The 15,676-nt window shown below is 40.0% G+C and overlaps 1 protein-coding gene across 2 annotated transcripts in view; it reads right to left on the bottom strand.

Annotated features, from left to right (window-relative positions):
• Positions 1 to 1,285: 1,285 nt before the first annotated feature.
• The window catches only part of bmal1a (basic helix-loop-helix ARNT like 1a), a 37,516-nt gene continuing 23,125 nt past the window's right edge, over positions 1,286 to 15,676 (bottom strand). The window contains exons 10-20 of one of the 2 annotated variants that reach the window (XM_086108846.1): positions 15,448 to 15,540; positions 15,072 to 15,189; positions 13,905 to 14,054; positions 12,758 to 13,004; positions 11,863 to 11,969; positions 11,149 to 11,299; positions 10,984 to 11,063; positions 10,765 to 10,876; positions 8,268 to 8,361; positions 6,381 to 6,474; positions 1,286 to 5,648 (exon numbers count right to left, since the gene is read on the bottom strand). In XM_086108846.1, coding sequence (XP_085964972.1) covers positions 5,491 to 5,648; positions 6,381 to 6,474; positions 8,268 to 8,361; positions 10,765 to 10,876; positions 10,984 to 11,063; positions 11,149 to 11,299; positions 11,863 to 11,969; positions 12,758 to 13,004; positions 13,905 to 14,054; positions 15,072 to 15,189; positions 15,448 to 15,540 — 1,404 coding nt within the window. In that variant the 3' untranslated portion in view covers positions 1,286 to 5,490. The remainder of the gene's footprint in view (positions 5,649 to 6,380; positions 6,475 to 8,267; positions 8,362 to 10,764; positions 10,877 to 10,983; positions 11,064 to 11,148; positions 11,300 to 11,862; positions 11,970 to 12,757; positions 13,005 to 13,904; positions 14,055 to 15,071; positions 15,190 to 15,447; positions 15,541 to 15,676) is intronic. The other variant, XM_086108847.1, reaches the window with a different exon arrangement.

Below are 15,676 nucleotides of genomic sequence, written 5' to 3'. Positions count from 1 at the left end.
GTGTACATACGATTGTGTGTACGTGTCATTGACTAAATATGCGCTACAACGTGCTCAACTTTTGTTCCGAATCAGCTTCTTATTACTGGTTACGACGCTCTTCTTATTCATTCCCGCAGCTTCACTGTGCTTTAAACTGTGTGGATGCTGAGCGTCGACCGCGCGAACTTTGGGCGTCTCGAGAGTTCAGTGTCGGTTGTCCCAATGCATTGAAACGAGACGAGTCATTGGATAAATGCTGGTTTTATCCCGCCCATCGGGACGCTCAGCGTATCGGCTGGCCTGGACTTTCAGCTTTTCTGCATGATTAGATGATCTGTCTGAGGCTAAAATCTCTTTTTGACAGCGAAATGAGCCAATCACCGATCTTATGTTGAAGGCATCCTTTTCATTTTTTTTGAAAAGGATCAGAGTAGAATCCACGTATAAATAAACTGACACATTTTATGATGTAGGCCGAAATTGAGCTTCCCCTCCTTGTCAGACCAGCATCCGCCACTGATACAATGAAACCAAAGACCAAAAATTTGCAAGCTGTACAGAGATGAGGTACGGAGACTGCTCACATTGGCCAGTCCCTTAGCCAATCAGGATGGAGAACACAATTCACTGTTTTTAAAAAAGCATGAAAAAACTGCACAAAAAAAAAATCTGTGAAACAGCGAAGCCGCGGAGGGTGAACCGCGTTATGGCGAGGGATTACTGTACAGTAATCCCTACAGTAATCCGCTACTTCGCGGATTTTCGTTTATCGCGGGTGGTTTTGGTCCCCATTAACCGCGATAAACGAGGGATTACTGTATAGTATCCCTCTACACTGTAGAGTCTACAGCAACTCCAATAAAACCCACCAGTAAAAAATACTACTGTATAGTAGCGTCCAATTAACATAAACAGGTAAAAAAAAAAAAATTGTTAAAGTCCGCAAACTGTCCGAGTCACATAGAGCAACATATACAGTACTGTACCATGGATATATAAAAATATATATATATATATACAGTATATATACTGTATATATATTTTTTTTTAATATGTTTGAAAAAATCCGCGATGCACTGAACCCGCAATAAACGAACCGCGAAGTAGCGACGGATCACTGTAATACAAAATCATAATTCCTCCGTAATACTACGACCAGATCCTACCTATTGCAATGCAGGACATCATCATGGGAACAAAATAAAACAGCTCCTTGATTGGCCGGGGACACCCAAGCGTCAAGTCGTGGTTGGCAAAAAGTAACCGAGGAGATGAAAGGTACAATTTAAAGAAACCCCAAACCGACAGAAACAAATAGTTTTATTTTAAAAATATTTCACTGCTGATACAATACACTCATCATAATCATATATTTGCAGAAAGTATACTCTTAACATATTATTTATAGTTTGATACATTATTGTCCGATGGCGGACAGGTAATCGACATGGGGAATACTTTATTGTAGTGTCTAGCATTTCAAACACAGAAAAGAAGCACTACAACAGACAAAGAGTGAACAACATCATCAGCTGCTGCCGGACTGACTGAGCGAGCCGGAATGGGGGTTGCGCTGATAATGTTATTACTGAGTGCTATATCGAATTTTAAATACAGACTTGTAAGAGCAAGTAATTACAATGAATACAAATAAAAAAAACTGCCCGTATGGAGAGAACTAGCTTCGGTGGCATGTTCCAAAAAATATTTCAAATCACTTTTTATATTCATTTTAGATTAAAGGCCCCACCCCTTCTCTCACTCCCAAACCGAGTGACCGGACTGGATATTCAAACGATAATTTAAAAATATCTAAAAACTTAAGTGACTTTAAGATATTTTGATCACCTTTAAAAGAGATCTGGCTTGGCTTGTGAGAATAATGTCTTGTCATGTTCTTTAGCATGAGTTGAGTGTGACCAGCCAATATATTGTGACCACTTGCACAACACCGTACATGATATCCAATACTCGAGCTGGATCCAAAATGATACCTTTATAAAAGATACGTTTTAAGTGACCAGTCAGAGGAAGATGCGTATGTGGAACTGGGAGTCGCGGCTTGGAATTGAAGCGGATTTACATGGGACAGAGCCAATCTCTCTTTTTCGTTAATGGATGCTATAGCTTCTTGTTGCTTTCAAGACTACAACAAAGTGTATGCAGGAAAGTGGTTAAGATTGCACGATTGTCTGTGTCTAATGGGTTGTCTTGTATTATTTTATCATTTTATGTTAACTTTTCTTTTGATGGCGGCGCGGACACCTACAGCAGCTCCTCTTGTTTTATATTGTCTTTCATCTGATCAAATTTTATCTGTGCTGTATACAGGACATTTGACAATAAAGTTGTACTTGACTTTAACAGCACATTTTTCTTGTTGGTGTGGTTGCAGTATGCGATTGCGCAGCGTTTGCTGCACCAAAACTGGAGCGGAGTGTGGTGGTCAGAGTATTGCGGCTTGTCGAAATTCAGTATAGTGCGCACTTGGAGGTAAGACGGAACCAAATTTGCAATTTAAATAGGGGTTTTTTTCATCAGAATTCATAAGCAATTAAAGAAAAATTAGATAAGGACTGTTTTGCAAGCATTTTGTGGATTTAAGATATATTTTTTTGTCTTTTTAACTGCAAGACACGGAAGATAAGGACTGTCCCTGAAGCATTTTGTGGATTTAAGGTTTGTAATTTTTTTTTAAAAGCATTTTTGCAATCATGCTTGGAAAAAAAATCAAATTAATTTGTATGATTTTGTTTCATTTTGGGCGACTTCAAAGCAGCAAGTTATATGAGGCATGTCAACCAGGAACTGTCAGATGCTCAGGGCACAGCGCACAGGCGCGTTGTGGTGACACTGCTGCAACTTGTCTTGACACAACTCTCACCTCTTCTCATGCACTGAACAACGCAATGGCCACAGGAACTCTTTGTATATGTGCTTGTTGAGGTCCCCCCCCAACCTTCACTTATCCTGGTAGGGCAATTGAGAAGACTGTCATTTGAAATGCTCAGCTCAGATTTTTCTTTTCTTTGACCGGGCCTGGAACTTCACAGTCACAACTCGGATAAGTTCTAATACATAGCATTTGTCTGATTCTTTTCATTAACTAACGATAATCTTACCTTCCAAATGTTTCATCACACTTTTGCGTGTACGTGACCTTCTATATGCACTCAAGTGTTGTACCATATTGTCTCCATACGGGCAGGCGGAGACATCCGCTAACCTCCTCCTGACATCTCATTTCCAATCAAACTGTGAAAAGACACGGCTTGTTGGCAGCAGACGGGCGACGACGTCACATTGAGATTTCTCAGTCACTGATGGGATCTCAAACCAAACTGAACCGTGGACACTCATGGCCCCCCTTCAAGACTTAATCATCCAATATCCAGGAGCTCCATTCTCTGTTACAGTTTTATGCTGCTAGATTAGTTGCACATGGACCTTGTTTTATATATTATTTTCATGTTTGAAAAAAAAAATTACGGTACCTCTGTTTGTTGATGGGTGAGGTTAACAGTATTTTTTTTTTTTTTTTTTTTTTTGCAGTGACAATTTCATGCAGTACGGTTGTATTCTCAAGTGCCAACCAAACCAAATTCAAGTTTCTTTTGCATCAAGATTTACCCCGGGGGTGTGTCAAGGAATATTAGGGCCACACTGAATAATAAAAAAACAAAGTCAATGTTACAAGCATAAAGTTGTATTTTAACCAGAAAAAAAATTGCAAAACAGGAGAGAATTAGGCAAACAAATTTGTAACTGTACAAGCATAAAGTCATAACCTAAAGAAAATAAAGTTGACTGTTAGGAGGATGTTTTGTTTCGGTTCACATGGGCGGATTTTGTGCCAATCAGACTTTTTTTCCATCAACAAATACAACATACCCATGATTATTATTATTATTTTTTTTAAGTCTTGAAAATTACATTACAGGTTAACATTTAGGCGTTTTCTCCCAAAAATGACTTCAAATATGCAAGTGTACATATGGACTTTTATACTCACAGCATGACAACTTTTTTCTTGGGGAAAAAAACAAATATGAACATGAGATTTTCGTATTATTTATTTTCTGATATATATTTCTGAAAAAAATATATGACTATATACTTTCAAGAATAAAGTGATTCTGTGAGGGGAAAAAAGCCACTAAAAAGCAACGATATTAAGATGACTGACTTTGTTCTCATATTAATACATTTTTCATCCAAAACTTTAGGGAGAGGACGTTTTTCTCAAAAAATTACTTCATACCTTAACATGACTTCTTTCTCAGAAATAAAGATACAAATGAATAAATGGCAACTTTTCTTTCCAGCGTGGCCTTAACACTCATTTGTGAATTGACGTGGCCAGTCTCTCTCCATTTATTCATTTATTTTTAATGGGCTGTTGGGCTGGTACAGCTGCGTTTCAGGAAATAGATTTGTAGCACTCAGGATGATTTCATCATTCGATACCAGATTTAAATAGTTTTCGTGACTGAGAATACAGTCAACTTCTGTTCAGGGCTTATGTCTGAGTTTGATGTTAATTAGCTTGCCAGGAAGTCTTTGCCTGGACAAAGTCTGCTAATGTCCAACTGAATGAAGAGAAGCACTGTTTTTTGTTGTAGGTTTTTGGACAGTGGAAATTGTGTGAGTCTTAACACACATCGGACCACTGCTCCCCGTCACATTCTAACAACTTCTTTTGTTTGCTTGTGGAAGAGATACGAGACGGCCACGGCAATTTTTGCCCCCGATCATGTGCATGAGGAAAAACACAGTTCCACTTCAAAAGGGACAACTTTTTAGAGGGTTTTTGGACTGAGTCGTTCAACCTCAGACACAAAACGCAATTCAACAATTGAAGTGACAGAGGGAAATAACAGCTGGATGTCTTCCTCGGATGTACGCGCAACATGAGCATGCCTTCATGTGGAATTCTTGGGGTAAAGTGTCTTCTTAGCAATGATCCGGATGGTTAACTATTGTGATGGTCTCCCCACGTCAACTGTAACGGACACCGGCAAACACCGCATTGGACACTCGCAGACTAACACCACCTGTGAGCCTGGAACCGCTGCATGTTTGAGAGTCTGGGATCGGTTGGGGGCTCGACAGCTGACAGCGGAGCAGAGAGAGCCACTGTTAGAAAGAAGGCTATTCGTCAGCAGACACAGCACAGTGAGCCAAATGCAACTGCTCTATTGAAGGAGAGGCCATCTGCGAAAGTAACTATCACTGCCTTAACATTATATTATGGAAATGCCTTCATTCGGGTTCACCTTGAAGTTCGGGGAGTCCACTTCCTACATTTAAATCTCCGTGTCTGTTTCATTCACAACGTCACGAAGGACGCTTTTGCAGAGCAGTTGGCAACAGAGTGCAGGGAACCGAAAAGAAAATGCAACAGGAAAGCCATTTCCGCTTGACTGAACTCTCTCTACCGGTGGCTCTGGTGCCTGGAGGGGGTCTCTCGCCTTCTCTCGCTCTCTGCATGATGAACCTTCTGCTTCTTTACAAAGGCCAAGGCAGATCACTGAAGTCCACGGGGCCGCCTAAGCCAGCATCTGCCTCCAGAAGGGACATGATGACAGCCATGGCCGCCTCATCGTTGCTGGGGCTGCTGGAGCCGGGCTCATCCATGATGTCTATACTCAGGTGGGAGTTGTCGCCTGAAGTGAGGGATGAGAAAGGCCGAGTGTGAACAGAAAGAAGATTTTACAGTGAACAGTCACCAAGATTTTGAAGTGACCCTCCATAAGATTTGGCAGGAGAAAGGAAAGACAGAATTTAGAGTTGCGCGTCTTTAGTCTACTATCAGATTGTGCTCCAGCAAACCTCATCACTGTTCTGCTATCCTCCTACATGTCCTGTCCTACATTCTTCTATTTCACTCCAGACTTCCTAATGCAATGCAGCACCACAGTTCCTCTCTGGGTACCCTGTCAACAGCTTTCTCAAGATTGACAAAACTTGGCTAATTCTGACCTTCTCTGTACTACTCAAGGCAAATATTGCATCTGTCGTAGTCTTCTGAGGCAAGCACACTGTGGCTCACAAATACTCACTTCTGTTGTGTCTTGCACTGATACTGGTTTAATTTTCAATATGAAGTTGTTGAACGTTCACATCTAGATATCAATACAAAAACGATATATTTCCCAGCTCTAATAACTACCAGAACTGCAGCTTGATGACATGATGGCTTCAACAAACATTTTAAAAAATTGGGGATCAAACTTCTGAGATTGTTGGAAACGAATGAATTGTTCTGTTTACTGCTTAATCCACAAGAGACAATGTTTGAATGTGTTTAAAGCATCTGGAAAGGATAAATCATATTTTAAAAATTGAGCAAAAGTGAGTTGGGACATATCATGAACTGAAATGGGCGTGAGACTCACTCATGATGGACTGGTTGGAGTAGGGGTAGCCAACGGAATCGGGCCCAGGAAGGATCCCAGTGCTGGCCAGCTCAGGTGTCCCTCCATTATGAATCTATTAACATGAATCAAAGTATCAGTTACTGTAAGAACACGAGAACAGCTTTGTCATAGCATTTAGCAGGCAAGGAGGCTCACTTGTGATTAGTGCACACCTGGACAAAATCACAGTGAATACCATTTGATTTTATGGGCTTCATACATATCTCACAGACAGGAAACAAATCATGCACATCAACAAATGCTCTTTATAGACTGCACCCCTGTCCCAAGGTATCCCCCAAGGTTCTACGCTTGGTCCTCTTTTCTTTATCCTCTACCTTCTCGCCCTCGGCCAAATCATTCGTCATCACAGTCTCTGCTTCCACTGCTATGCTGATGATGTCCAGTTGTAGATCTCCACCAAATCCATCACCCCTCTCACTTATTGATAATAATCTCTCATTCGATCACCCAAATCACCAAAACTGCGTTCTTCCACCTCAAAAACATTTCTCGCCTCCACGCCTCACTTTCTCGCTCAAAACCTCATCCATGCCGTCATCACCCCCCCCCCCCCCCGTCTTGACTACTGCAATAGCATCCTCTGAATGTTTAATACATGTTAAAAAATACTATTTTCCGCTTTGAGGCAGTCATATTGTTTTGTATATTAATTATACCACAGAGTGTAGTGGTACCTTATACACCAGCGGTCCCCAACCTTTTTTGCCCCATGGACCAGTTTAATTTCAGACAATATTTTCAGGGACTGTCCTCACAACAAGGTTCCTCTTCTGGCACCTGGCTGGGCCTTTTCTCCTTCCCAAAGATGTTTTTTTTTTTAAACTGATTTGGCTAGCTCCTGGGTTTTATTTTAGCGGTAACCGTGACCGAGAAGTGCGCCTTGACCCGCGTCAAGAATGACATACTGTCGACGGATGTAACAGAGAATCCGGTAATTTTCCAAAATAAAACATCTTTCAGATTCCGAAATGAAAAGAACGGAAGTATTGTAAGTTATTCATTCTTTCTGTGCGGCCCGGTACCAAATGACCCGCGGACCGGTAACGGTCTGCAGCCCAGGGGTTGGAGACCACTGTTATATACCATAAATGAATGCATATTGACAGAGAACCACAGCTGCTGCACTGATTATTGTGGCCAAGAAGTAATTCACTAATTTAGGGCACTTCTGGGAGGAAATTTGTACTTTTAATAGAGCGACAACTAACGATTTTGCAAACGTGTGATTCAACATAGACATAATAAGCCTACTTGCATGGAGGACTTCAGAAATTGGGAGAATATTTACTGTTGAGCAGTTGAAAGTCAGAGGATTTGGACAATTTCTAGTAGGTCTCAAAATGATTACTCGGTTATCAAAAATGATTATCAATGTATTTGATGAATGAATAGTCGTTGATTTATCAGTTAATCCTTTAAGCTCTAAACTTTGATGTTTAATCATATGATCAAGAGTAGACAAGAAGACCAGTTACGAACCATTTTTCCCAATACAGTAGGATTAGGTGCACATTTGCGGTAATCTCACCTCCCCAAACAGTGGTTTATTTTTCTTGATTTATGAGATGAGAAGATAACTGTGACAACTGTACATGCTTTTCATGAAAACCCTTCATGGATGGAGTTTTTGCATGGATACTAGTCGCTGATTAAAGAAGCATTCATACAGTAATTGAATCTGCACTTATGTCTGTCTGCATTTTTGTTCATATGAATGGCCCATAATGGGTGTGACAGGAATAAGGGGCTAATAATCTACATCATCTTGTTTATGTGTATGCAATTTTCAAGATTTTCTTTTCCAGTAGATCATGTATGTGTGTGCGTGTACACCCGCGCTACCTTCTTTCCCCCAGGAGAGCAGGTATCCGGTGGAGGGGTACTGGTGATGTTCAATGGGCTAGAACCACAGCTGGATGGGGAGGAGCCTCGGATCCTACAATCAAAACGGTGAATTATTTCTCTAAAGGAAGAAAACAGGAACGGAATTGGAAAAGAGCAAATCAAGCTTCCCGAACACCACATCTGGAATCTGTCTACCACTCAGAGGGAAAAGCAGCTTCATTTTGCTGGCAGAATGATGTACTCTACCATACGTACTATAATTAAAGTGGAACAAAACCCACAATAATAATAATAATAATGATAACAACAATAACAATAATTATATACAGTATTCAATTAAAATTACAGTGCCATGAAAAAGCACTGTATTTTTGTCACCATAATGGTTTGCTTGGTTCTGCGACTTTTAAAGTAAGAGAGCTCAGACTGGCACCCAAAATCCCCATTCCCAACTTATGTTGACTTTCTTTCAATTAACGCCACCTTCTTTCCACCAGCAGTAATGCACCAAAAGTATTTGCCAATTGCCAAAAGACGGAAACAGAAATGGAAGTAAAAGCAGCAGTGATAACTTTTCAGTTTGAGCCCTGCGAGTCCCAGGGACTCGCTGATTAGAAAAGTATGAGTCCCATTATGCATTTAGAGAGTCCCAAATTTCGAATTTTGAAATAGTCTATTTATTCAATTGAATATGATAGTAACACAAACAACAACAATATACGTTGATAATAGGTTTAGTTCTTATAAACAAATGCTGCAAAAATGTAACTAATTCAAGCATGCAAGATTTTTATCGCAAAAAACTATCCAGCTTTAGCTGCTTGTCTTAACGTTGCACAACTTGGCAATCGTCTGCTTTCCACGGGGTGACGGCCGATCTCGCCAATCTCGTCTCGCGAGAACGGAAATCTCGTCATGCGAGATTACTTCACGCGAGATCAAAACAACAATGGCGGTGATTATCAAACTGCGATTGTTGCTGGAAAAAAGTTTTACCATAGTTTTTTTGACTGAGAAATTTCCTTGCATCCCAAAAATGCACATTATATATAACGAGATGGCTGGAGCAGTCAGTCATCCATCGCCATTGGTGGCCACCTTCTTTATAGGGAAGGTGGCAGCAATGCAACAGAAGTATTTGCCAACCGCCAAAATAAAGTCAAATAAATGGAGGCAGGAGACGAAAGATGGTCATGGAAGGGAATGCGTTACATATAGCTACAGCTGGGCAACTATGGAAAAAAAAAAAGAATCTCAATTATTTCAGTGATTATTCATTTATCTCAAAACTTAGCATTTATTCTACTAATAAAACTACTCGAAACATATAGCTTCATGCCGATTCATCCCTGCATGTTGAACACTATTCTTGAACACTATTCTTTTTGTCAAGTACAAAATGAGTCTCGCATTTTTATTCTGTTACATCCACACCGTTGGTGCCTTGCGTCTTTGCACACATTAACCTCATCTCTGTTATTTTCAAAGGTCTTGGGACTTAATGGAACCAGGGATCTCAGGGATTGTATTTCATGTCATGTAATATAATGTAATATTATATAATATAATATAATATGCAATTGGCTGGCAACCAGTTCATAAAACGAATGCGCTTTATAAGCTGGTATGTCTCATGTATGTTTTCTTCTTTTTTTTTTTTTTTTTAAATAGACACATTGCGCCTAATAATATGGTGCGCCTTATGGTCCATACATTTAAGTTGTAGATGGCCATGTTGTGCAATTCACATGAGTCCTTGCAGCTCCGAGCTGCCTTGCATCATCAATGCACAAGCCGCGAGTAAGCACAATTTGGCTTACTTGTACTTGAGCCCTTTTTGTGAATGCAAACACTTTGTTTTTCTTCTTTCTACCCACAATCTTGCTGCTGTATACTGTAAATTTCCCCAGTGTGGGACAAATAAAGGATATCTTATCTTATCTTGGTCCTGCTTTTTAAATCTGTTGCAAAAATATTAAATTAGCCCACTAATATTTACCACCAATACTTTTGTGTATTAATGTTCAGCATCATCTAATTTAAAGAGCTTGAATTTGAGAAAGAAAAATCCTGACTCAATTCTGACAAATTCTGCCTCATTTTATTTGTGGTACAAATCTCAACAACAGTAGGTTTGTTTTATAATGTGCATCTATGTTCAAGCATATTGACGTTTGCTTTCAGATGAAACGTTGTTGGATTGTTTTCAGTGCTGTAAACAGAGGGATAGGTACACTCTGACAATGTATTTAATACAACAATATTTTTGTGTTATTCATTGCTTTTAACTCTCCAAATTATACACACATTTTGAAATGTGTTTTTATTATTTGTGTATTTAAAGACTCAAAATGAAACGCTGTCAAAACATACTTATGGAATATTTCAGTAGTTTATTTCTATTTCTTTCAGATTTCACTTATTGGATGATCAGACACTGTCACCCTGAGTCGCTCTGTGAAGATTTTTCAGCACAGCATCAATATGCTCTTACCTTTGGATCTCCATCACTTCCTCTGCGATCATTCTTCCAATTTTTCCAGCTCCTGCTCGAGTGCCACCGGGAATGCCAGGCACCGTCTGCAATGCCCGTCTCCCTCCACCTACTTGTCAACAGTAACACAGAAGCAGAGGGTTCAAAGCCAAGTCAGGGGTCAGTAATGCTTGACAGTGGCAAGGGCTGCAGTTTATATTGGCAGCATATTAAGTTTACCGTCTGAAGGGAGAACACTGTCCATACTCTGTGGGGAGGCAGCAGATTGAGTGTATTCTGAACCTTCCATCATAGGACACCTAGAGAGAGAGACAACCATGTGGAAATGATCTCTTAAAAAACAGGAGTTTCCGACATCCTGCATTTTTGCCCTCTGCCACTTACGACACAACCGTGTTCGTGGAGACAATGTATTCCACTTCCTTGGTCCAGGGGTTCATAAAGCTGAACCATCGGCTCCTCAGTGTGATGAAAGAGCCATCTTTGATCTTGAATTTGTAACAGTTTGTGTTAATCTTCTCTCTCATCTGCAACACTACAACAGTAAACAGAAGAAACAAATGAATTGATTTTTGGGACCTCAGCTCTCTCTCGCTTTGTTATTTTACAACTTGATACTCAACAGCGGTGCATACAGTGCTTCAAAAAAATTAGTAAAGCCCAATAGATTTGTTTGATGACTTTCCTTTCCTTACATAGTCTCCTCTACGGCACACTTGAATGCAAATTACATTTGTCAATTTGCACACAAAAATGTTACGATCATAATCAAGATTCTGAAAAATTTCTTTGTTCAGGGAGAAATGAGACAGTCATCCAATGTCAAAGTAAGAATCATTTTTTCAAAATAGCACAGGTAAAAGGTTGTGCGCATGTACTACTCGTTACAATTTAACCTTTACCTTCAAATTTAGAGACACTTTTTGGGGGGGGGGGCTGACTAAAAGTCCTACTCAAATGAATCGAGATGGCAGCAATAGCTGCAGTCAAAAGTTATATATGTATAGAATTATTTCCAGCACACTTCATTACTGTCCTCTGGTGTTAAAAACGTTTCAGGTTGATTTGAGTTCAACAGACCAAGGTCTTTACAAATACCTTGTCTGTGGCACTCTGCCAGATGGCCGATGTCTTCCTGGTGAAAATACTCATAGAAGGATGTTCCAAGGAGCTCCTGCGGTAGGTAGGCTAGAATGGCTGTTGCTCTAAACAAACAAACAAAAAAAACAAAAGAACTTAGTCTTGATTTATTACCCAGAGCTAATTATAATAATCAAAAAATAATGAGTGATGGGTAATGCCAAATCTTAATGGCAGTGTTGAGCTTTCTCTAAGGTGAAGAAACTGACAATCAGTGTGGTTGGCAGACAAAATGATTCTGTCCACTTGAGTTGATTGAGCCAGGGAGCACCAAGCTCATGAGACACAGCACTCTGTTAACATATACACAGATCTGCCTAGCTCCTTTGCACAATATCTTATTGTAAGTATGACTCTCTCGAAGGCCAAATATATCTGACCGACACGATAGGTCAGGCATCACAAGCCAAATTGGCGGGTACATTTTTAATCAACACCTGCCAAAATGAATATTAATCGTATTTGGCAGGATGGCGAGTGTTAATTTAGAACCCTACCGGATTATCAAAATAGTTACTGAGTAATTTGACAATCGATTAGCTCTTGACTAATCGATTCATTTTGACATCTTTTGTATAGACAGATGTGTTGAACATGCCTGCAAGAATACCCCTGCTCAGGAGCCTGCATGACTTTCTTCCCTACCTTCCTAAACCAAAGCCTCCGCTGGATTTTAATTTTGGAAGAAAATGTTTGGGTACAACTGGCAGCTCATCCCAAACAAAACAGGTTTTGTGATCCATTCAACAATAATAATTGAGCTCAATAGGGACATTTTGTTTTGAAAGTAGTGACAAATCAACTATGAAGACTGCAAAGGTTTGATCTAATGATTTCCTTTGTGTCGGCTTACCTCTGGTCAACGAAGACAAATTTGCCATCAATGGCATGCCGGGAAACATACTCGGTGGGCTTCACTCTGATGTCTGCCAAGCTAGGCTGGGGGACAATATGCGGGTGTAGTCGACCAATGGCCACCAGGCAGCTCAAGTTGCACCCTTCGTTGTCAGGCTCGTTGTCTTCATCAAGACCCATCTTTGTGGGCGGCCAACTTTTTAGGTATCCTGTGCTATGGATCGTGCAGAAGCTCTTGCGATCAGCTGTGATGAGAATACAACAGGTAAATGCAAGAGTTAGAGTTTGCGCATGGATATATTCAAATAAATTATGTTCTTTGAAAACGAATATTTTATAGGTTCTGCTTTACTGCATGAGAGCAGTCGGTGTGGTTAAGTATGATGCGCAGGTTTTGCCATCACTTCGGAGTTAGCAATGCACAGCACGCCATGGACGGACCCATTCATCGAGTATGTACTATGACGGCTCAAGGACAGGACACTGTAATATAGTGTAGAAAAAGCACTATAAAAGTGCACTTTATTTACCATCACGATAAAATCGGATGTCCTTTTTTTTTAGACTATCGATGATGATGATGTTTTTCAGCAAAAGTACAATTAGGAATCCACAATCAGGATTTGGTTGTTAAATGGTTCACGAACAGCAATCGGGGATTTGGGGGTATGAGTCCAGCCCCCAAGGCCTACATATGACAACAACAATCATGTCACTCAATAGCAACTGGTGGGTGCAAGGGAAGGCCCAGTCAACGATGCGCCGTCACATCTGTTTCAAATATTGCACGTTAGATTAAAATTAACCAGGGAATGGGAACACCAGAGTAGATCAAATTTTATAATATTGTTTTCCATGTACCATTCTGCACTACATTTCTTTTGTGTTTCTATTTTTTTTCCATTAAATACATATGCACTTAAGGAGGCCGACTTCCTTTGTTGTGTAATGCTGTGGGGTAAGTGAAGTGTGAGTCCTGGTTCCAACAAGGATGTGGCCTTTTAAAAATAGAAAGGGGAACAAAGACAGCAAGAGCTTTTATAAAGTGCCAGCTAAAATTAGTGTAAATCTAGATGATGATAAGAAATGGAAACTGTATCCCAGGGCAGAATAATGACGAGATAAAATTGTTTGTAACACAGTACCTTTTTTCTTTGAGCAGGTTGAGGGAAAGTCTTTATCCTCGACTTTGACAGACGGCCTGTTGCACTTCATCCGACAGAAAAATGACCGTCTGGCACCAGAGCAAAGTCTAGATGGCCCAGGCGTGATGTCCGTCTTCACCGGAAGACCAGCTACAAAAAACAAACTAAAGGTTAGATGAGCATTCAACTTTTTTTTATACCATTGCAATCAAAATTAAGTGTGTAAATTTTGAGAATTGTGAAAATGAATCGTGTTAACCTTAGCATTAAAACCTTTTTCAATACTAGGGTACTCCAAATATTCTACGTTGCTTATTTCACCATAAACTGTACCGAAACACAATGCCGTGGAGAAGGTTCTCCAAATCAACCTGATCTATTCTTAAAGGGTGAATGTCCTACAATTAGGCTGCCTTAATGAATCAACTAGTCAAAGATAGTGAGACAACGCAATGATGACATAATGTTCAATGTGCTTCAAAACTCAAGTTTTGCTGGCCTAACCAATACAAACCTAAGCTATTCATGCAGAATAAGGACGGAGTCTTGCCATGAATAATGAAAATTATGTGAAGAGTGAAATGGCCTTCCGCATGTATAAAAAATATGCAAGAGAATCAATAATTGATATCCCATTAGAAGGGGATTGTATTCTGTTTTGATGCCATGATATGAAGCATGGTGCTGGTGCTTTTGGTCCTCTCTGTTGAACATGAACCATGTTACATCAATGACTGCATTCATTTCATTACACAACACAAACCTGTCACATGAGGCTCATCAGTATTGGTTTGCGCACGAGCCAATATGAAACACAAACCGTGGCAATATCACACATTGGGAAATAAATGTACCCAAACATAATTAAGCTATAAACTAACCTTTTGGCATTTACACTCAATAATAAATGTTGGGGAAGAGAGACAACTTATAACAGCTAAGTAGACCGCATGGGCTATAGTAGCTGTATCAGGAGAGAAGCTGAGACATACTTTCACTTTTTATTTTATATACATACATATACACACGCACGCGCGCACTCACACACACACACACACACACACACACACACACACACACACACACACACACACACACACACACACACACACACACAGAGAACAATTGAGAGGTTCCTCAAAACGTAGTGAGCGGATATTGACTTACTTTTAGCATCTATGAGCCTTTCACGGGGGGCTGTATCCGAAGAAGACAGCTGTTCTTTGACCTTGGCGATGTCCTTGGGATGTAAGTAGTCAAAGAGACTCTGACCTATGAGGTCATTCTGGAAAGCAGAAAGAAACACAAAAATGTCATTTGTGGCACTTGGTCAATACTTCGATTCACACTTCGTGTCTTATAATGTGTTACTGTAGCTCTATTGAATAGCTATATACCCACACTACTAAGCATGGTAGAATGCCAAACACGACCAATCAAGTTAAATGATTTTGTATTTCTACAGGTAGGTAAGATATATGAGGAGCTTTACAACATCACAAGTTTTTTTTAATATGGTATCGTGCACACACTCAGTGCATACCTGGCTGTAGTTTAGAATCTTGTAAACCGATTCCGAAACAAAAAGAATCTTTCCTCGATCACATCCAACCACAAACAGGAAGCCATCAGCAGCCTGCATTATGAAACAGATAATTCATGAAAATAAATATTTAGATTTTGGAAACAGTTCAGGATACGGTGCTTAAAAAGATGAGAACAACAAACAGGCTTTTTTAACCAAGAAAACTTTCACCTCCCTTTAAGGATCA

Source organism: Hippocampus guttulatus, chromosome 4, assembly GCF_054856545.1.
Source record: "Hippocampus guttulatus isolate MCC_2025c chromosome 4, RoL_Hgut_1.0, whole genome shotgun sequence".
NCBI classification, from domain to species: domain Eukaryota; kingdom Metazoa; phylum Chordata; class Actinopteri; order Syngnathiformes; family Syngnathidae; genus Hippocampus; species Hippocampus guttulatus.
Note: the sequence above shows the minus strand (reverse complement) of the source record. Positions and strands in the feature narration are given on the sequence as shown.